This window comes from Anoplopoma fimbria, chromosome 12, assembly GCF_027596085.1.
Source record: "Anoplopoma fimbria isolate UVic2021 breed Golden Eagle Sablefish chromosome 12, Afim_UVic_2022, whole genome shotgun sequence".
Lineage (NCBI taxonomy): Eukaryota > Metazoa > Chordata > Actinopteri > Perciformes > Anoplopomatidae > Anoplopoma > Anoplopoma fimbria.
Window position 1 is genome coordinate 16,322,067 of NC_072460.1, and position 22,474 is coordinate 16,344,540.

The 22,474-nt window shown below is 36.0% G+C and overlaps 2 protein-coding genes across 2 annotated transcripts; both read right to left on the minus strand.

Moving 5' to 3' along the window:
• Positions 1–6,892: 6,892 nt before the first annotated feature.
• LOC129100289 (uncharacterized) lies at positions 6,893–12,595 on the minus strand. The gene is made up of 7 exons (XM_054609886.1): positions 12,428–12,595; positions 10,692–11,045; positions 10,178–10,309; positions 9,932–10,030; positions 7,715–7,752; positions 7,523–7,624; positions 6,893–7,015 (listed from the first exon to the last, which is right to left on the minus strand). Exons 1-7 carry the CDS (start codon positions 12,465–12,467, stop codon positions 6,929–6,931), a joined length of 852 nt encoding a protein of 283 aa, XP_054465861.1. The 5' UTR covers positions 12,468–12,595; the 3' UTR covers positions 6,893–6,928.
• A 1,458-nt stretch (positions 12,596–14,053) lies between these two features.
• On the minus strand, positions 14,054–18,879 carry LOC129099469 (uncharacterized). Its single transcript, XM_054608723.1, has 7 exons — positions 18,848–18,879; positions 18,691–18,797; positions 17,316–17,417; positions 17,070–17,168; positions 15,201–15,238; positions 14,961–15,110; positions 14,054–14,326 (listed from the first exon to the last, which is right to left on the minus strand). Exons 1-7 carry the CDS (start codon positions 18,877–18,879, stop codon positions 14,054–14,056), a joined length of 801 nt encoding a protein of 266 aa, XP_054464698.1.
• Positions 18,880–22,474: the final 3,595 nt, after the last annotated feature.

The window sequence follows — 22,474 nt, forward strand, 5'->3', positions numbered from 1 at the left end:
CATTTTTGTGACAGTCATAATACAAAAAGTTTTGTGCATTTGACAATCATTGCATTTCAAAGCATCTTACATTAATAGTGATCAGAGTGTTTTCAGCAAATCTAGTAAAGATTTTACCAACATTCACTTATAATGGTCGAACCATTGTTGTGAAATTCAACAATTTTTTGTTTGAACCCTCTCTTACATTAATGACATTGCATCAGCACTTTTCTGTGTGCAGTCCTGATGATACATCCTTTGTTCTCTCTGAACGTCCAGGCGGCTTTTTCTGAATTATCTGCATGATTTTTCGAGGCTTCTGCTTGTTTTTTGAAGATGTCTACGCTACCACTCGGTTGCTTCTTCACTGCTCCTATCGTTCTTTAATTTATCGAGGCGTAGGTTCACTGGTTCACATCAGCCAGCTTTACTGTAACACACATTTAGATGTTTAAGTGCCTTGCCTAAGGGCACCTGAATTTTAGTTGTTCCTATTTTGTCTATCCAGGGATTCAAACGGGTAACTTTAACTTCACCTCTCTTCTGTGTTTTGACCTCTGTCTTGCTCTGATGTTGTCGTCCCTCCACCAGCAGACTGCTGCTCACTCTGGTGGCCGCAGAGGAGCTTTGCATCTTCATACTATGAACACTGTTTCCCTTTGCCAGAGTCCATTCTGCATTTCAAGGCTTCTTCAGATGCAACCTTAAAGATGCAGCCTTCTTTTGCCCAAGTTTGGGCAATGAAACAGATGTTTCCTTTTGAGGATCTAATGTCCCAAAGTAAAGGAAATCATTATGATACAATGTTGAATCTTGAACGCAACTCAGTTGACAAAAGAAAACATAAATCGTACTTTTTTCTATTCAATTTTTTACCCAAATTCATTGAATCCAGCTTGGCTGGTTTTCTGTGTCTTGTTCTGACAAAACAATTTGATTATGTTAACCTGGGCTGAGAAATTATGATTTTATAAACCTGTGACACTTTATAGACCAAACATTGAATCTATTAATTGAGAGATTAAATTACGGATGGAGGCTATAAAATAGATGTGTGAAAAGCCCTGAAACAAACGCACCAGCTCACATAAGGTACAGCAGGCCTATAACGACTGATATTATTATTGTTATTATATTTTTGGTAAAGGACGGCTTCTTAATGTGGACTGCAAAGACGTTATTCATGTTACTTGGAGGGAACTTGTTGTAGCTACAACTTCCTGAGGCAACATAAAGAACCAAAAGGACCTTCCTGTTCATAAACTACCTTAGAAAACTCAAATATTATTTATTCTGTTATTTATTATTTTTTCTGTATCATAAAGGGACAAATATTTAACCAGAGGCCTCTAACGGGTTGTTTGTGCCTCTTTTTACTCCATGTCCTGGTAGTAAAATCTGTTTGTTTTTTTTCTTTTAGAAGAGGAGAGACTACATCACAAACACTTCCTGTGGGGCCTCTGTTGTTTTTGCACTTAGCCTTTTTGCTTCACAATCCTGAATCTTAATTTCATCACTAAGTAACAAGGATAATAATATTTTTCTACATTAAATGTGTACAGTATGTTGTTGTATTATTGTATATTGAAAGCAGACCGATTCACTGAAATGTATTTAATTGCTAATAATCCTCCAGATGAAGAATCATGTTTTCAATGAAACAGTCAGAGCTGATGATGCAAAGCAGATTATTCAGTTTGGAACAATGTTCTGGTTTTAAAATATTATTATTCATCTTGAGGTTTCACGTCAATGGTCTTCCACTGATGCTACGTTCTCTTGTTTGTTAAAGGCACTTTGTTGTATTTTGGAGTCTGAGTGTTAGAGCATTAGAGCTGATGGTGCTGACATAAAGCAGATCCAGAGTTTGGTTTTGGTTATTTCAAACAAAATGTGTTCTTTCCCTCTCTGACTGGGCCAATCATCTGCAAAAAACGCCAAATGGGAAGAGGTAATGACTGTTTCGTTAGCTTGAAATAGCCAATTTAGGCTGTACCGAATAGTTCGAAGCTTCATTCAACGCTTTGACATTTGAATTTTAAACTTTATTTATTCTATTATGTTCAAACCTGATATGTCTGCACAGGTGCTGACCAAGAAGAGGCTAAACTAATTGCGCAATCCTCTGCTCTCTTGTTTCACTGAACGAGGAGGACATACCATGTTTTAGTCTTTATAATATATTTGTCTTTCCTTCTATACAGCCACTGTTTGCCATTCATTTTGGTAAATCATGCAGCACACTCTTGAAACTCAAGTTGTGTAATGCATCACAGTAAAATCTAAAATGAAAAATTCAGTGAAATGATTATTGTGAGGGAATGCAAAGAGTTTGCATTAATCTGGACTAAAACTGCATTAAAATTGTAAGAGTGATGTTATGTTACAAAAAAAAATGCAGATAAAAGATGTAACAATTAGTAGAATAATAGATAAGTCGGCTGACAGAAAATCAATGTCTTACTATTTTAATCATCAATAATCATTTTTGTCCCTTTTTAAAGCTAAAGTATTTGAATATTTGCTGGATTTACCTTCTCAAATGTGAGGATTTGATTACCTTTAGACAATTGACAAAAACAACAAGCAATTTGAATACAGGGAAATTAAAATAGGCATTTTTCAATATTGCATGACATTTCCACAAAACAATTTATCAACTCAGTGAGAAAATGATAACTACATTAACAGATAAAATAAATAGTAAGTCGCGGCCCTAATGTAGACCCCACTGTTCACAGTGATGCATCACAAGCAATCAAGAGTCTGCTATTCTGCCTGAAAGATAAGAAAATATTTAATTAAAAATGTTTTTTTGTTGTTTTTTTACACATTTGAAAATGGTCAGCTGTAATATCATTTGTAGTTAAGGAGCTAAAACTTGCAAGAACATGAAGACATGTTCCTTTTAAAGACAGAGGTTTGGGTTGTAGTTTTCTATCCTGCTGTTTTAAGCAGGGAAGAAGAACCCATGCTTCAACATTTGCACTGTGACACAGAGTAGAGTCATGTGTTGAATCTGTTATCTTTGAATATCTATTAAAGAAAAAAGCACATTTTGGCAATAAAACAGCTGGATTCCTATGTTAAAGTTGATGAAACAAGGAAGATGTTTAAAGAAGCACTATTAATAAATAACTATATGTCTGCTTGAGCGTCAGTACACAATGTTCCAAAGTTGTCTTCTCTACCTTAGAGATTTGTGATATTGATCTATGCAGCCATAATTCTGTCAGCTGACCTTCAACCCCCCCTCCTCCTCCTCCTCATCAGTGTTTATCTGTTATGTGCCACAGCATTTATTTTCACCTCTTTTATTTTAACCTCACATGTTGTTTTTTGTTTGTTTTGTATCGTGTAATTATTATTTTATTCTTCTTTCAGCACTGTAAGGCTGTGAAGGGAAATATTTACCAAGTATTTGTCTTTCATTTGTGATTATTGTTTTTACATTTTAAGTACAATCAATTTTTGGTTCAAACAATGGAGGTGAGGGACATCTACTTGTGGTAAGAGCAAGTGATATATTTTGTAACGTGTTTGAAGTGTCTCGTACTAACTAAACGGTCAACAGCTGCTGTGTAGTAAAGTACACGGGAAATGTATGGTACTCAACACAAGACTGAAGGACATGAGTGGATGAAAATATTTATAAAAATATTTCGTAAAAGATAAAGACCATATACTGTTTAAACTGCCAATGTTATGTCAAGTTTATTTTCATTAAAAAAAATGAATTGCTACTTCTGTTATTCATTATTTTCCCAAAGTTATTTTCTTTGACTTCAAACAGCAGCTGAGTCTTTACAGTGACACATCGGCTGCTAGTCAGACTTGACGGTATACAATTACAATTTAATGACAGTATACTATGATTTTTTTGATGACTATTATAGTTCATAAAAAAATACCATTCTAGTATGTTTTTATGAAATACAATTTTTATATTAGTTATGCCATACTAAACTCTAAAATAAATTGTGACTTATGATCAAGTACTTTTTTCATGATATACTATATAAAGACTTTTCTAACATACAATACAATTACTTTTTATGACTTTTTTATTCCATACTGTACAATTACTTTTTTTTCCAAAGGCTATGCTATAAGGGTTTTGTAATATTTTCATGACATATTATACCATGGGTTTTTAATGGCATACTATATTATGGCTTTTAATGGCATACTATACTGGTTTTGTGAAGTTTTATGGGATACTATACTATGACTTTTTAATGACTTTATCCATATACTATACTAGACATTTTAAGATATACTATAATAATCATTTTAAATGACTTTTCGACATACAATACTATGCCTTTAGATTTTTACTTGTTACAACATGCAATGCTCTGACTTTTTAAAAACTTTTTGAAACTATGTTATTATTTTTTTTAAATTTGAAATACTGTTCAATAACTATTTTTGTGGGTTGCACGGTGGTATAGTGGCTAGCACTGTCACCTCACAGCAAGAGACATCCGGGTTCAATTCACGGGCCAGACGGCCTTCTGTGTGGAAGCATGTTCTCCCCGTGTCAGCGTGGGTTCTCTCCGGGTTCTCTGGCTTCCTCCCACAGTCCAAAGACATGCAGCTTAGGTTAATTGATGACTCTAAATTGCCCGTAGGTGTGGATGTGAGCGTGAATGGTTGTCTGTCTGTATATGTCAACCCTGCGAATAGGATAAGCGGTTACGGAAAATGAATGAACTATTTTTGCGACTTTCGACACATTCACACACATTTTTGTAAAACTATTCAAGGATTTTTTTTTTATAATATATTAGGACGATTATCCTTTTATTTGACTTACTACATCGAATAGTATGACTTTATTTTGTATACAATACTATGACTTTGTAATGACTTTATCCATATGCTAAACTATTACTTTTTTTTACATTTTTTCCACATACCATACGAATATTCTTTTTCAACTTATGTTTTTTTAAGACGTGCTACTCTATCCATCCATCCATCTTCCTCCGCTTATCCGGGGCCGGGTCGCGGGGGCAGCAAGCTAAGTAGGGTCCTTCTTCTTCTGTCTTTTTAATTAATTTTTTCGACATACTATACGGTGACTTTTTTTGAAAATACATACTATGACTTTTTTGAACATGCTATACTATGACTTTTTTTGAACATACTATACCATGGCTTTTTTCAACATACTATACTACTCCTTTTTTCGAGATGCTATACTATGACTTTTTCCGACATACTATACTATGACTTTTTTTTAACATACTATACGATGACTTTTTAAGACATACTATACTGTGACTTTTTTCGAAATGCTATATTATGACTTTACTAAAAAAAAAGGTTTTCGACATACTATACTATGGGTACATCCGAAGTATCTTATTTGTCATTTCCTCGCACCTCGATCCTCGCTTGAACCGGAAGTAGTTCTGTGCCGCCATATTGAAACAGAACACAGTATGATTACTCAATACAGTTTGTTAAACAGTTAACAGGCTGCAGAGAGAGATTCAATGAGAACTCATTGTTCATCAGTTCTTTGATTGGACACTGCAGCCGATCGTATATATACTGATCTAATATATCTCATTATCACAGGAGTCTCTTAAAGAGTAAAGACTGATCACAGATTGAACTCAAGTTTTATTTTGAATTGTTTTCTGATTCACCATCTGATTAAAATATATGTTCATTGTAGGTCGGAACAACAAAAGGACCAGAAACAACTTTCTCATTTATTAAAAATAATTGTCTTTTCATGATCTCTTATTTCCCCCAGTTCCTTTTATTATGGGTACAATGAGAGAGAGAGAGAGAGAGAGAGAGAGACTTGGAGAGTCTGTCTGTATGTCAGCAGAAACACTTTTTACATCATTAATCATCATTTCCATTCGATCACGTGAGGCTGATAATTCCTGAGTGTGGGGTTTGATGAGTCATGTCATTCCAATTCACCCCGAAACATTGAGACTAATAAATTAATTCCAGTGTTCAAGAGAGACCATAATCATATTCCGGGTTAGTTAATAATGTCTTCACAATCCGAATGTCCTGACTTTTTAATTACTTTTTTTTCAACATACTATACTATGACTTTTTTTTACTCTTTTCGACATAATATAGTATGACTTTTTTTGACATTCTGAAGTGTGACTTTTTTCGGCATACAATACTGTGACTTTTTTTCGCAATTTTTTCGACATACTATGACACATTATGTTATGACAAATTGTTTACATACTATACTATGACTTTTTTTTTTCCAACATATGGAACTTTTTTCAGCATACAATTCTTTTTTTCAATATAATATTGTATGACCTTTTTATTTTTACTTTTTTCGACATACCATACTATGTCTTTTTTTTACTTTTTTCAACATATTTTTCTTTGAATTTTTAATTACTTTTTTTTACTTTTTTCAACATAATATTGTATGACTTTTTTTGACATTCTAAAGTGTGACTTTTTTCGGCATACAATACTGTGACTTTTTTTCGCAATTTTTTCAACATACCATTTCATGTTTTTCGACACATTATGTTATGACAAATTGTTTACATACTATACTATGACTTTTTTAGGACTTTTTTTTACATATTTTTCAACATACTATAATATGACTTTTTTTGACATTCTATAGTGTGACTTTTCCGGCATACTCTGACTTTTCTTACTTTTTTCAATATAATATTGTATGAGCTTTTAATTTTTCCTTTTTGGCCATACTATACTATGTCTTTTTACTTTTTTCAACATACTATACTTTAACTTCTTTTCTCATTTTTTTCGACATACCATACTATTTCTTTTTTTTCAACTTTTTTCAACATATTTTTCTATGAATTTTACTTTTTTCGACATAATATTGTATGACCTTTTTGTTTTTAGTTTTTTTGACATACTATACTATGGCTTTTTTCCTCAATTTCTTCGGCATACTATACTATGACTTTTATGAAACTTTTTTCGACATAATATTGTATGCCCTTTTTTCAAAATCTACCTCAGAGTAGATTACTTTACTTGAAGTATCTTCCATCTGCAAGAAAACAAAGAGAGGTCAAATTTCATCACCTTTTTCACATGTGCATCATTTCAGTGTGAGGGCTGAGGCATGATATGATATCACTTACTAAACGGTTTACATGATATGAGGCATAGCATGTAAACCGTTTAGAGGGTTTTATCTCCAAACTCAATATCTGTATTTCAGTGCAGCACATTTCCTCTCTTTCTCTGTTCACATCTAAAGATTCACTCTGAGGACTTCTTCCTTGAATCAACGGAAGCTTGTGGCTCTAGATATGTTCACAAACTGGCCTGGTCCCTGCTTTTTTAATAGTTTGCTTTTCTCTCTAGATGAAAAAATAGACAGATGGAGTTCCTTTTCCAACTCTATTGAGTTGCCGTCTGTGGGTTTGGGACAGAGAAATCGCTTTTGTGAAATGTGTGAAAATCTGAACCATCACCATGTAAAGTTATTTTTGTGGATGTAGCCTTAATGTGTGTTGTAAGCCTAAAAACTAAAATCACACTTCCAACTTACTGTTTTCTGAGAAGTGGCTGCAGTGGCAAAGCTGTACTCGTCTGTGGATTTCACTCCATTTGGTTTGGTGTAAATGACGTATGTGTAACCTGTAAGGTTGTCCTGAAGGAGGAGAAGAGGGGTTTGTATTAATATTAACAGGTTTCACAAACATGAATGATGCTGTGATGTCCCAGATTTACTCCAACTCACCTCTGGGACATTAGAATCCTCAGTTTCCACAGGAGGTTCTGAAAGGCATGCAGTTCAGTTCATCAGGTCAAAGAGACAACTTTTAGAAATATTTTAAGTCTTCTTTTCAAAAAAAGAGCCTAAAGAGGTTTTGGGCAGACCTCAACTCCTCTTGAAGAGAGTCGCCTTTGAGCTCTTTTTTTTGTATGACTATCTTTATTTAATTTTATGCTTTCCACCAGGAGATTTGCTTTCAATGTATAAGATAGTATACAGTATACTATATACTAGTATTGCTTAGATCAAAATAAATACATTAATATCCCCTTACCACTCCGGTAAAATTTGCCTAAAACGCCTATCCAAGGCATACCCAAAGTAAATTGAAAGCTGTTCTTGAACCATTTGGAGTACATGCATGGTTTTGGTCTCTTTTGAAAGGTAACACTCTGAAGTCAGAATCAAGTGCTACTGGCATTGAGTAATAGAAGTTTGAACACACTGAAGTAGAAGGTTTTTATTTCCGCCTGAATATTTTTTTGCAAATAGATGCCTGCAGATGACTGTAGCTGATACTTATGGACTGGAAAACACAATGGGACCACAGCATGAAGCCTTACCTAGTCCCAGTTCAAATTTGATAACAATACCACAGATAATGAATATTTTACACATGTTTTTCTAAGGGTATGTCTAGGCGTTTCCCCAAAAAAGGCCATTTGGAGACTCCAAAGGACCCTTGGTAACCATGGTCACTTACCTAGGCTAAAAAGGCTACTAGTCTCATAATTATTTATTATTTATATTATTATTTAATATTTGTTATTAATTATACCGTTTCGCCATTATTGACGTTCCTAAAGTCTCCAAAACTCTCAGAAACCACACTTTACGCGTTTTACGCAGGACGCACACAGAGCTGGCAGCAGCTGTTGGCGTTATGCATTGGAATTCCTCGTTGTGGCTTTAGATAAACCCCTGAAGCGGCACATCATTGTTTTTGAAATTTCATTGGCTATACGCTTCGTATAGCCAATGAAATTTCGAAAACAATGATGTGAGCGAGCCAATGGCAACCGATTGCTCTGATGCAATCATCAGAGCAATCGGTTGCCATTGAGAGGCTGGCCCTTTCCGTCAACGCGCACTCTCGTTGGCTGTTGTCGGCTGTAGACTGGACATGGAAGCTCCTAATGGGTCAAATGAGGTGTCAATCAAAAGGTCAGAGTGCAGCAGCCATCTTGATAGTGAGATTTCTGCAATGTTTACATAGGGTACATGCCAAGGGTACATCCCAAGTCTCTTAAATTGCCTCCTCGATTCCCTCACTTGCGTCGTTTCCTTGCGTCTTAGTCCCGCCCACCAGGGATGCATGGAGAGACGCAAGGAAACCAGGCGAGGAGAGAGGAAACGAGGAAATGTGTTTTAAGAGACATGAGACGTCCTTTCCTCTGAAGCGTCACGTGAAGCGACGTCTGTTTCTGATGACGACTGACAGCTGATCACATCTGATCAGCTGTCAGTCGGCTTTAACAGCTGGAGAGACTTTCAATTTTATGTCTGCACACATGATCACTGTACTAATATTAATAATGACACAAAGTAATCATCACTGTAGTAATATTAATAATAAAACAAAGTAATCATCACTGTACTAATATTAATAATGAAACAAAGAGATCATCACTGCCAGAGTAGAAATGTATTTCTATCTGCAGCGTGTCGGCCCTCACAACACTTCCTGAAAGGAAGATCTCGTGCATCCTCGCTCATGGCTCCTCGGTGCCGAAATAAGAGCTTTGGAACGGCCGGCAAAATGGCGGCGCAGAACGACTTCCGGTTCAAGCGAGGATCGAGGATCGAGGAAACGACAAATAAGAGACTTGGCATGTACCCTATGAGGCTTCAGAGTTTGTAACTGTTTGTTTGTTTGGTGGTGGACTGACAGAGGCGGTGATTGTACCTGCTGTTGTGATCGGATCTTGAAATGGTTTGCATCAATCGAATCACAAGAATCTTAGCTTTCCAAATATGTCAGTACCTACCTATACATAGCAGTGGTGTAAATAACACATGTTTACACAAAACAGTGCGAGGGCCCGTCAGTGGTAAGAGGATATGAGACAAAATACAAGACAAAAATCTGTCTGTGTGTGTGTGTGTGTGTGTGTGTGTGTGTGTGTGTGTGTGTGTGTGTGTGTGTGTGTGTGTGTGTGTGTGTGTATCCTGTTGCCTCACCTTTGCTTATACTGGCCTGCTTCCTGCAGTACATCAGCGGAGCAAATAAGAACAAGATAATCATGGCGGCCAGAGACAGACCCACATACATCAGAGCAGCTGTGGTTGTTTGAGCAGATGAACAAGTTTGTTTTACACTTTATAATGAAATACATTTTGGAGCCTGCATAACTGTCAAGCTAATAATATCATCAACTAAATATCTAAATGATTAAATTATTACTTTATAACAAAAAAAATTCAAACCTTCAGCTGGTGTTATCTGTTGCTCTAGAGACAGCTCGTTGCCTTCCGGGGAAGGTGATGAAGGTGTGTAGCTTCCTGTACTGAAGCTCAAACACTGTGTTGTAGTCAGAGTGGAGGCTGATGGGACCGAGGCTGAAAAAAAGTTAGAGAGTCAAATTTGGTTTTGGAGAGATTGGAGCTGAAAAACACAAAAAAACTATACAATCAGAAATCTGTGGTAACATTTCACTTAAATATATAATTCTCTGTAAATGTATCAATGCATTTCTAATCATACAGCACAATGCAGAAGGTAATCAATGTGTTTGGTGCAACAATATCCAAATCATCTCTAGTGTGGGACAGTCTGAGTTTATCAGATATTTTACAGTTGAACTGCTGGCCTTAAAAGAGAATTTATCATTTTTTACAATAATGAAAATATGCAGCTCTAAATATAATCGTTAGACTAAACGCCATCAAGTTATTTGATGAAACATCAGCTGAATAGTTAATTCTCTCAGTATAAACTCACCTTCTTCAACTCTGATCTCAACCTCCCAGTATGATGGGAACGGTGTTAAAGTTCTGTGCAAACCACATCTGTACTTTCCTGCGTCAGACTTAGTCAGATTTGTGATGCTCACGTTCAGAACTGTAGTGGATACTGGAAACGTTCCCTCTTCATATACAATGCTGTATCTGCCACTCGTAGCTGTGACATCATTTGTTTTAATGAGAATGTCTCCTTCTTCACATGCTTCCTTACAAAAGATCTTTGTTTTTCCAGTGAAAGAGTAGTTGCATTCAACTATGATGTTTCCTCCTTCATTTCCTTTAGCGACGAGGATCTCTGCATTGATGAGACCAGTGTTTCTGGGCCACAGTGCTGTTGAAAGGAAGATCAATCAATAGTTATATTTGGACTTCCTGTCCTTTGCTGAGATGAAATACCCAGTTCATGTTGTCTGTGACTGAGGTGTAACAATCTAATACAACAACAATTTTATTTGGATTCCTGTGACCAAGATTTTAAGCATCAGAATTGTCTAACATTCTTACTACGGCGTATTAAGGTCACTGTAAGAAATAAATAAATATTATTATTGCAGTTTGGGGTTATATTCAGAAAAAAGCTCGGAGAACAAAGTCATACATTTAGTAGGAAAGAACTTTCTTTTTATATTAAAATGGCAGATTTACAAGAAAAAAAACATACATTTACAAGAAAAAACTTGAGTGTTCTTTGAAATTACAAAGTGAAAGATTTAACAAAAAATTCTGAAAAAGAGTACTCTTTTATGTCTAAATGTGGACATCCCAATTACAAATATCACTTCATTTCTAAAGTTAGAATTAAATTAAAAAACATATACACAGGTCACCAGTCACAAAAGTGTATTAATGTTGGTTAATTGTTGAGTTATGGAGAAGAGCTAAGGCCATAAAAGTGCATACTTATTCCTTCTCTTTCTCTGACTTGTAATTCTTTTTTCCGTTGTTGATTTAAAGTCACTAGTACTTTTAATGAACATGTCAAAGTGACTTGTTGGTGAAAAGTGGAAAGTAACTAAGTACTCCTAACCCAAGTACTGAACAAGTGCGATTTTGAGGAACTTAATTTCTACTTTCTGCTACTTTATGTTTCTACACCGCTACATACATGTCATAACTTCAGTTACTCTGTAGACCTAGATTAATAATACAATATATGATCAATATTATGATATATATTTATTATGGATTATAATGAAACTGTTTTGATCTCCAGGAGAATCCACAAGCTATGCAGCACTACTTAAAGTACACAAAATCAGCTCCACATCTACCAGCTGCGACATTAAAGTGATGAACACAATGATGCATCAATAATTACAGTGCAGGATTATGATCTACATTAGCATGAAATAGGCCATTCTGCATGATGAGTACTTTTACCTTTGATACTTTAAGTATATTCTGATGTTAATACTTGTAGTACTTTACTTAAGTAAAAATGTGAGTGCATGGCTTTTAATGTAACATAGTTTTTTTAATAGTATTTCAAGATCTAAGTACTTCTTCCAGCACTGAGTGACTCATACCACTCCATATATAGCTCATATACTCATATAACTCTGATCATCCTGTTTAACCAGAGAAACCAACAATAAGTCTTGAGCCGATATGAGATGAGAAACTGTTTCCCATCTACTGCAAAGCTTAACTGACCAACCGAAAAAAATAACATTTTTAAAAAGAGTGATAGAAATAGAAAGTCAGCGTACTCACTGAAAAAGAAGAAGCAGACCAAAGTTTTACAGATGTTCATGATTGAGGCTCTGATGGTTAATGCAGCCTCTCTTCAGTTTTCACTGCCAAACCAGGAAGTGCTCACTTCTCTAAATGGTGGAGCCCCTCCTCCAACACATCCCATTCTCAATTTTGACTCTACTCCAATTAAAAAAAATTTCACTGCAGAGTCAATTACCTGTAAGTTTATGTATGACTGTAAATTAGAAATGTGTTTGTTTGTAACTTGATGCAGTAATGTCACGTTTGTGTAAAAATCGTCATCTAAACAATGAATAGACTGATACAAAAACAATCCCTCTCAATCATCACTTATGACCCAGTAAATGTGTGTGATGAGAGGCCCTCTGCCTGAATTTTCTTTTGTCATGTTCGGGACTGTTCTGGGCGTCAGCAAGGAGCATTAGTTTAAGGTGGAGATGTAACCCTGAGCCAAAAAGCATGGTGTGCAGCCCGTACTCATTTCAAACGCCACTACTTTGTCACGTTAGTAGACTGTTTGTATTTTCAGCTGGATCAGCTGTCAGTCGCCTTTAACAGCTGGAGAGACTTTTGATGTTATGTCTGCACACATGATCACGGTACGTAGACCTTCATCAGGTTATTTTTGAAAAAAAATAAATAATTGAAAATAACCTGATGAAGGTCTACGTACCGAAACGTTGTTACTAAAATATATTTATACGCAAGTGAAGAAGACAGTGTGCGGGAGTTTTTTGTTCTATATTGTCTACCTAAGGTATTCTTCTACGCACCTGTCGTCCTACTGGAGTGCAAAAGTTTTGCTCTTTTTTTGAAATACTATATTATGACTTATTTTTCATATACTATACTATTACTTTCTTGACATACTATAAATCTACAATGCCTTTTTAAGTACTTTTTTCGAGATACTGTATCATAATATGTTACTTTTTCAAAAACCTTTTTGTACTTAGAATACTATGACTTTTTAAATTCTTTTTTCCACAAACTAAACTATGACAGTTTTTTTGGTATCCTGTACTATGACATTTTCTTCAACTTACTAAACCAAGACTTTTGTCTTACATTTTCAACATACTATAATATGACTTTTTCTTTTACATTCTATACTGTAACTTTTTCGGCATACAATACATTGATTCTTTTAGCACTTTTTTGACATACTTTTCTAAGAATTTTTAATGACTTTTTTTTCAACATACTATAACATCACCTTTTTTACATTATATAGTGTGACTTTTTTCGGCATACAATACTCTCACTTTTTTAAAACTTCTTTTTTTTTACATACTGTACTATGACTTTTATCAGACTTTTTTTCGCGATATTTTACTAAGAATTTTTAAGGACTCTTTTTCAACATACTATTATGTGACTTTTATGAAACTTTTTTCAACATTATATTTTATGACCTTTTCTTTCCTTTTTTTTCGACATACTATACTATGACTTTTTTCTCAATTTTATTAATATAAAAATGTAACTTAAAGAAACATCTCATCTTCTCAAACTTCTCATCTTAACTTTTTTTCCCCAGTTGTCATTGCTGTTAGGTGTCATATATTCAATCACACTAAAACTAACTGTCTGACATGATAAAAACAGATTGTGTCATGAACATTACTCATTCAAACCACTTTGAGTTCCCCTGCTGGCCACTGATGGAGCATGTGGCGTTGACAGCGTCTGAGCTACGGCTGATGTGCAGTAACAAAGGAGTACAGGGGAGATGAACTGTCTTCGGTGTTGCTGCCACACGAACGAACGCTCTTCTACCTGAGGCGCAGAGTAGACAACCTTATCTGCACCACCACAGGGGGCGCTGTTGAGCGAGGCAGCCGTACCGTCGGCAAAATCTACCTCAGAGTAAATTACTTTACCGGAATCTTCAATCTGCAAGAAAACAAAGAGAGGTCACTTAGTTCATCACCTTTTTCACATGTGCATCATTTCAGTGAGAGTGCTTCCTCAAACCATGTAAACCGTTTACAGCGTTTTATCTCCAAACTCAATATCTGTATTTCAGTGCAGCACATTTCCTCTCTTTCTCTGTTCACATCTAAAGATTCACTCTGAGGACTTCTTGCTTGAATCAACGGAAGCTTGTGGCTCTAGATATGTTCACAAACTGGCCTGGTTCCTGTTTATTTAATAGTTTGCTTTTCTCTCTTGATGAAAAAATAGACAGATGGAGTTCCTTTTCCAACTCTATTGATTTAACTTAATATTTTTACCAAAGTAAAAACTGATGTAGAGTTCATTCAAAACCCATCTGTTGGGGACTTGTTCACAATCACCTGTCTAATCTGCCACTGCAAAAAATCTCTCAAAACTTGGATCAAAACAAAAAAGGCAAAAAGCGTTTAAAAAAGCAATTTTCTCAACTGCCGTCTGTGAGTTTGGGACAGAGAAATCGCTTTTGTGAAATGTGTGAAAATCTGAACCGTCACCTTGTAAAGTTATTTTTATTGATGTACCCTTAATGTGTGTTGTAAGCCTAAAACGCCAAAAATCAGTTCCAACTTACTGTCTCCAGAGAAGTGGCTGCAGTGGCAAAGCTGTACTCATCTGTGGGTTTGACTCCATTTGGTTTGGTGTATGTGTAACCTGTAGATACTTCTACAGGAGGTTGGCTCTGTCTGTCCTCCTCTCTGATCTCCTCATACGTATTGTTGTCCTGAAGGAGGAGAAGAGGGGTTTGTATTAATATTAACAGGTTTCACAAACATGAATGATGCTGTGATGTCCCAGATTTACTCCAACTCACCTCTGGGACATTAGAATCCTCAGTTTCCACAGGAGGTTCTGAAAGGCATGCAGTTCAGTTCATCAGGTCAAAGAGACAACTTTTAGAAATATTTTAAGTCTTCTTTTCAAAAAAGGAACCTAGAGAGGTTTTGGGCAGACCTCAACTCCTCTTGAAGAGAGTCGCCTTTGAGCTCTTTTTTTGGTATGACTATCTTTATTTAATTTTATGCTTTCCACCAGGAGATTTGCTTTCAATCTCTTTCAAAAAACCTATATTATTCATTGATGTATAAGATAGTATACAGTATACTATATACTAGTATTGCTTAGATCAAAATAAATACATTAATATCCCCTTACCACTCCGGTAAAATTTGCCTAAAACGCCTATCCAAGGCATACCCAAAGTAAATTGAAAGCTGTTCTTGAACCATTTGGAGTACATGCATGGTTTTGGTCTCTTTTGAAAGGTAACACTCTAAGTGCTACTGGCATTGAGTAATAGAAGTTTTAACACACTGAAGTAGAAGGTTTTTATTTCCGCCTCAATACTTTTTTGCAAATAGATGCCTGCAGATGACTGTAGCTGATACTTATGGACTGGAAAACACAATGGGACCACAGCATGAAGCCTTACCTAGTCCCAGTTCAAATTTGATAACAATACCACAGATAATGAATATTTTACACATGTTTTTCTAAGGGTATGTCTAGGCGTTCCCAAAAAAAGGCCATTTGGAGACTCCAAAGGACCCTTGGTAACCATGGTCACTTACCTAGGCTAAAAAGGCTACTAGTCTCATAATTATTTATTATTTATATTATTATTTAATATTTGTTATTAATTATACCGTTTCGCCATTATTGACGTTCCTAAAGTCTCCAAAACTCTCAGAAACCACACTTTACGCGTTTTACGCAGGACGCACACAGAGCTGGCAGCAGCTGTTGGCGTTACGCATTGGAATTCCTCGTTGTGGCTTTAGATAAACCCCTGAAGCGGCACATCATTGTTTTCGAAATTTCATTGGCTATACGCTTCGTATTGGCTATACGCTTCGTATAGCCAATGAAATTTCGAAAACAATGATGTGAGCGAGCCAATGGCAACCGACAGATCACATCTGATCAGCTGTCAATCGGCTTTAACAGCTGGAGAGACTTTCAATTTTATGTCTGCACACATGATCACTGTACTAATATTAATAATGACACAAAGTAATCATCACTGTAGTAATATTAATAATAAAACAAAGTAATCATCACTGTACTAATATTAATAATGAAACAAAGAGATCATCACTGCCAGAGTAGAAATGTATTTCTATCTGCAGCGTGTCGGCCCTCACAACACTTCCTGAAAGGATGATCTTGTGCATCCTCGCTCATGGCTCCTCGGTGCCGAAGAACGACTTCCGGTTCAAGCGAGGATCAAGGATCGAGGAAACGACAAATAAGAGACTTGGCATGCACCCTTGGCATGCACCCTATGAGGCTTCAGAGGTGAGTTGACACAAGTTTGTAACTGTTTGTTTGTTTGGTGGTGGACTGACAGAGGCGGTGATTGTACCTGCTGTTGTGATCGGATCTTTGCATCAATCGAATCACAAGAATCTTAGCTTTCCAAAGATATGTCGCATCAGTACCTACCTATACATAGCAGTGGTGTAAACAACACATGTTTACACAAAACAGTGCGAGGGCCCGTCCACGGGCCGTCAGAGTGGTAAGAGGATATGAGACAAAATACAAGACAAAAAGGTGTGTGTGTGTGTGTGTGTGTGTGTGTGTGTGTGTGTGTGTGTGTGTGTGTGTGTGTGTGTGTGTGTGTGTGTGTGTGTGTGTGTGTGTGTGTGTGTGTGTGTGTGTGTGTATCCTGTTGCCTCACCTTTGCCTATACTGGCCTGCTTCCTGCAGTACATCAGCGCAGCAAATAAGAACAAGATAATCACGGCGGCCAGAGACAGACCCACATACATCAGAGCAGCTGTGGTTGTTTGAGCAGATGAACAAGTTTGTTTTACACTTTATAATGAAATACATTTTGGAGCCTGCATAACTGTCAAGCTAATAATATCATCAACTAAATATCTAAATTATTAAATTATTACTTTATAACAAAAAAAAAATCAACCTTCAGCTGTGCCTTCCGGGGAAGGTGATGAAGGTGTGTAGCTTCCTGTACTGAAGCTCAAACACTGTGTTGTAGTCAGAGTGGAGGCTGATGGGACCGATGCTGAAAAAAAGTTAGAGAGTCAAATTTGGTTTTGGAGAGATTGGAGCTGAAAAACACAAAGAAACTACACAATCAGAAATCTGTGGTAACATTTCACTTAAATATATAATTCTCTGTAAATGTATGGATTGTGCAATCTTATAAGTACCTGGGTGTTCACTTGAACAATAAACTGGACTGGACTAATCACTCAAATGCACTTTATAAAAAGGGTCAGAGCAGACTGTATCTGCTGAGGAGACTGAGGTCTTTTGGAGTGCAGGGAGCACTCCTGAAGACCTTTTTCAACTCTGTGGTGGCATCAGCCATCTTTTATGCAGTGGTCTGCTGGAGCAGCAGCATCTCAGCAGCAGACAAGAAGAGACTCAACAAGCTTGTCAGGAAGGCCAGCAGTGTGCTGGGGTGTCCATTGGATACGGTGGAGGTGGTGGGAGACAGGAGGGTGATGGCCAAGCTGTCATCCCTGATGAACAACACCTCCCACCCCATGCGGGACACCCTGGCAGCTCTGTGCAGCTCCTTCAGCCACCGGCTGCTTCACCCCCGGTGTGTGAAGGAGAGGTACCGCAGGTCCTTCCTTCCTGCTGCTGTCAGGCTGCACAACCAACTCTGCTCCCAGCAGACCACATGACCACAGGACAATAATAACATAATAACATGACAATAGAAACCTGTGCAATACATTGCACATTGCACTGTGCAATAATGGTTAAAAAAGTTAAAAGTAGTTGAAATAGTTGTTGTTTTTTCTCTGTCTGTAAATATAGTATTTCAGTTATTGTTGTTTTTTCTACTGTTTTTTTTTTTATTGCTTATTTATAATACTTGTTTTATTTTATTTTTATTTTTCATTTTTTATTTTATTTATTTTTTATCTTATTTTTTATTTTTATTTTTAGCTTGTCTTCTTCTGCTATGTCTCTTGTGTGCACTTTACTCTGCGCTGTTGTAAGTCTGCAAATTTCCCGCTGCGGGACTAATAAAGGATTATCTTATCTTATCTTATCTTATCTTATCAATGCATTTCTAATCATACAGCACAATGCAGAAGGTAATCAATGTGTTTGGTGCAACAATATCCAAATCATCTCTAGTGTGGGACAGTCTGAGTTTATCAGATATTTTACAGTTGAACTGCTGGCTTTAAAAGAGAATTTATAATTTTTTACAATAATGAAAATATGCAGCTCTAAATATAATCGTTAGACTAAATGCCATCAAGTTATTTGATGAATCATCAGCTGAATAGTTAATTCTCTCAGTAGAAACTCACCTTCTTCAACTCTGATCTCAACCTCCCAGTATGATGGGAACGGTGTTAAAGTTCTCTGCAAAACACATCTGTACTTTCCTGCGTCAGACTTAGTCAGATTTGTGATGCTCACATTCAGAACTGTAGTGGATAATGGAAACGTTCCCTCTTCATATACAATGCTGTATCTGCCACTCGTAGCTGTGACATCATTTGTTTTAATGAGAATGTCTCCTTTTTCACATGCTTCCTTACAAAAGATCTTTGTTTTTCCAGAAAAAGAGTAGTTGCATTCAACTATGATGTTTCCTCCTTCATTTCCTTTAGCGACGAGGATCTCTGCATTGATGAGACCAGTGTTTCTGGGCCACAGTGCTGTTGAAAGGAAGATCAATCAATAGTTATATTTGGACTTCCCTTCCTCTACTGAGATAAAATACCCAGTTCATGTAGTCTGTGACTGAGGTGTAACAATCTAATACAACAACAATTTTATTTGGATTCCTGTGACCAAGATTTTAAGCATCAGAATTGTCTAACATTCTTACTACGGCGTATTAAGGTCACTGTAAGAAATAAATAAATATTATTATTGCAGTTTGGGGTTATATTCAGAAAAAAGCTCGGAGAACAAAGTCATACATTTAGTAGGAAAGAACTTTCTTTTTATATTAAAATGGCAGATTTACAAGAAAAAAACATACATTTACAAGAAAAAACTTGAGTGTTCTTTGAAATTACAAAGTGAAAGATTTAACAAAAAATTCTGAAAAAGAGTACTCTTTTATGTCTAAATGTGGACATCCCAATTACAAATATCACTTCATTTCTAAAGTTAGAATTAAATCAAAAAACATATACACAGGTCACCAGTCACAAAAGTGTATTAGTGTTGGTTAATTGTTGAGTTATGGAGAAGACCTAAGGCCATAAAAGTGCATACTTATTCCTCTTTCTCTGACTTGTAATTCTTTTTTCCGTTGTTGATTTAAAGTCACTAGTACTTTTAATGAACATGTCAAAGTGACTTGTTGGTGAAAAGTGGAAAGTAACTAAGTACTCCTAACCCAAGTACTGAACAAGTGCGATTTTGAGGAACTTAATTTCTACTTTCTGCTACTTTATGTTTCTACACAATAATAATACAATATAATACAATATATGATCAATATTATGATATATATTTATTATGGATTATAATGAAACTGTTTTGATCTCCAGGAGAATCCACAAGCTATGCAGCACTACTTAAAGTACACAAAATCAGCTCCACATCTACCAGCTGCGACATTAAAGTGATGAACACAATGATGCATCAATAATTACAGTGCAGGATTATGATCTACATTAGCATGAAATAGGCCATTCTGCATGATGAGTACTTTTACCTTTGATACTTTAAGTATATTCTGATGTTAATACTTGTAGTACTTTACTTAAGTAAAAATGTGAGTGCATGGCTTTTAATGTAACATAGTTTTTTTAATAGTATTTCAAGATCTAAGTACTTCTTCCAGCACTGAGTGACTCATACCACTCCATATATAGCTCATATACTCATATAACTCTGATCATCCTGTTTAACCAGAGAAACCAACAATAAGTCTTGAGCCGATATGAGATGAGAAACTGTTTCCCATCTACTGCAAAGCTTAACTGACCAACCGAAAAAAATAACATTTTTAAAAAGAGTGATAGAAATAGAAAGTCAGCGTACTCACTGAAAAAGAAGAAGCAGACCAAAGTTTTACGGATGTTCATGATTGAGGCTCTGATGGTTAACGCAGCCTCTCTTCAGTTTTCACTGCCAAACCAGGAAGTGCTCACTTCTCTAAATGGTGGAGCCCCTCCTCCAACACATCCCATTCTCAATTTTGACTCTACTCCAATTAAAAAAAATTTCACTGCAGAGTCAATTACCTGTAAGTTTATGTATGACTGTAAATTAGAAATGTGTTTGTTTGTAACTTGATGCAGTAATGTCACGTTTGTGTAAAAATCGTCATCTAAACAATGAATAGACTGATACAAAAACAATCCCTCTCAATCATCACTTATGACCCAGTAAATGTGTGTGATGAGAGACCCTGCCCTCTGCCTGAATTTTCTTTTGTCATGTTCGGGACTGTTCTGGGCGTCAGCAAGGAGCATTAGTTTAAGGTGGAGATGTAACCCTGAGCCAAAAAGCATGGTGTGCAGCCCGTACTCATTTCGTGGTCAAACGCCACTACTTTGTCACGTTAGTAGACTGTTTGTATTTTCAGCTGGATCAGCTGTCAGTCGCCTTTAACAGCTGGAGAGACTTTTGATTTTATGTCTGCACACATGATCACGGTACGTAGACCTTCATCAGGTTATTTTTGAAAAAAAAAATAAATAATTAAAAATAACCTGATGAAGGTCTACGTACCGAAACGTTGTTACTAAAATATATTTATACGCAAGTGAAGAAGACAGTGAGTTTTTTGTTCTATATTGTCTACCTAAGGTATTCTTCTACGCACCTGTCGTCCTACTGGAGTGCAAAAGTTTTGCTCTTTTTTTGAAATACTATATTATGACTTATTTTTCATATACTATACTATTACTTTCTTGACATACTATAAATCTACAATGCCTTTTTAAGTACTTTTTTCGAGATACTGTATCATAATATGTTACTTTTTCAAAAACCTTTTTGTACTTAGAATACTATGACTTTTTAAATTCTTTTTTCCACAAACTAAACTATGACAGTTTTTTTGGTATCCTGTACTATGACATTTTCTTCAACTTACTAAACCAAGACTTTTGTCTTACATTTTCAACATACTATAATATGACTTTTTCTTTTACATTCTATACTGTAACTTTTTCGGCATACAATACATTGATTCTTTTAGCACTTTTTTGACATACTTTTCTAAGAATTTTTAATGACTTTTTTTTCAACATACTATAACATCACCTTTTTTACATTATATAGTGTGACTTTTTTCGGCATACAATACTCTCACTTTTTTAAAACTTTTTTTTTTTTACATACTGCACTATGACTTTTATCAGACTTTTTTCGCGATATTTTACTAAGAATTTTTAAGGACTCTTTTTCAACATACTATTATGTGACTTTTATGAAACTTTTTTCAACATTATATTTTATGACCTTTTCTTTCCTTTTTTTTCGACATACTATACTATGACTTTTTTCTCAATTTTATTAATATAAAAATGTAACTTAAAGAAACATCTCATCTTCTCAAACTTCTCATCTTAACTTTTTTTCCCAGTTGTCATTGCTGTTAGGTGTCATATATTCAATCACACTAAAACTAACTGTCTGACATGATAAAAACAGATTGTGTCATGAACATTACTCATTCAAACCACTTTGAGTTCCCCTGCTGGCCACTGATGGAGCATGTGGCGTTGACAGCGTCTGAGCTACGGCTGATGTGCAGTAACAAAGGAGTACAGGGGAGATGAACTGTCTTCGGTGTTGCTGCCACACGAACGCTCTTCTACCTGAGGCGCAGAGTAGACAACCTTATCTGCACCACCACAGGGGGCGCTGTTGAGCGAGGCAGCCGTACCGTCGGCAAAATCTACCTCAGAGTAAATTACTTTACCGGAATCTTCAATCTGCAAGAAAACAAAGAGAGGTCACTTAGTTCATCACCTTTTTCACATGTGCATCATTTCAGTGAGAGTGCTTCCTCAAACCATGTAAACCGTTTACAGCGTTTTATCTCCAAACTCAATATCTGTATTTCAGTGCAGCACATTTCCTCTCTTTCTCTGTTCACATCTAAAGATTCACTCTGAG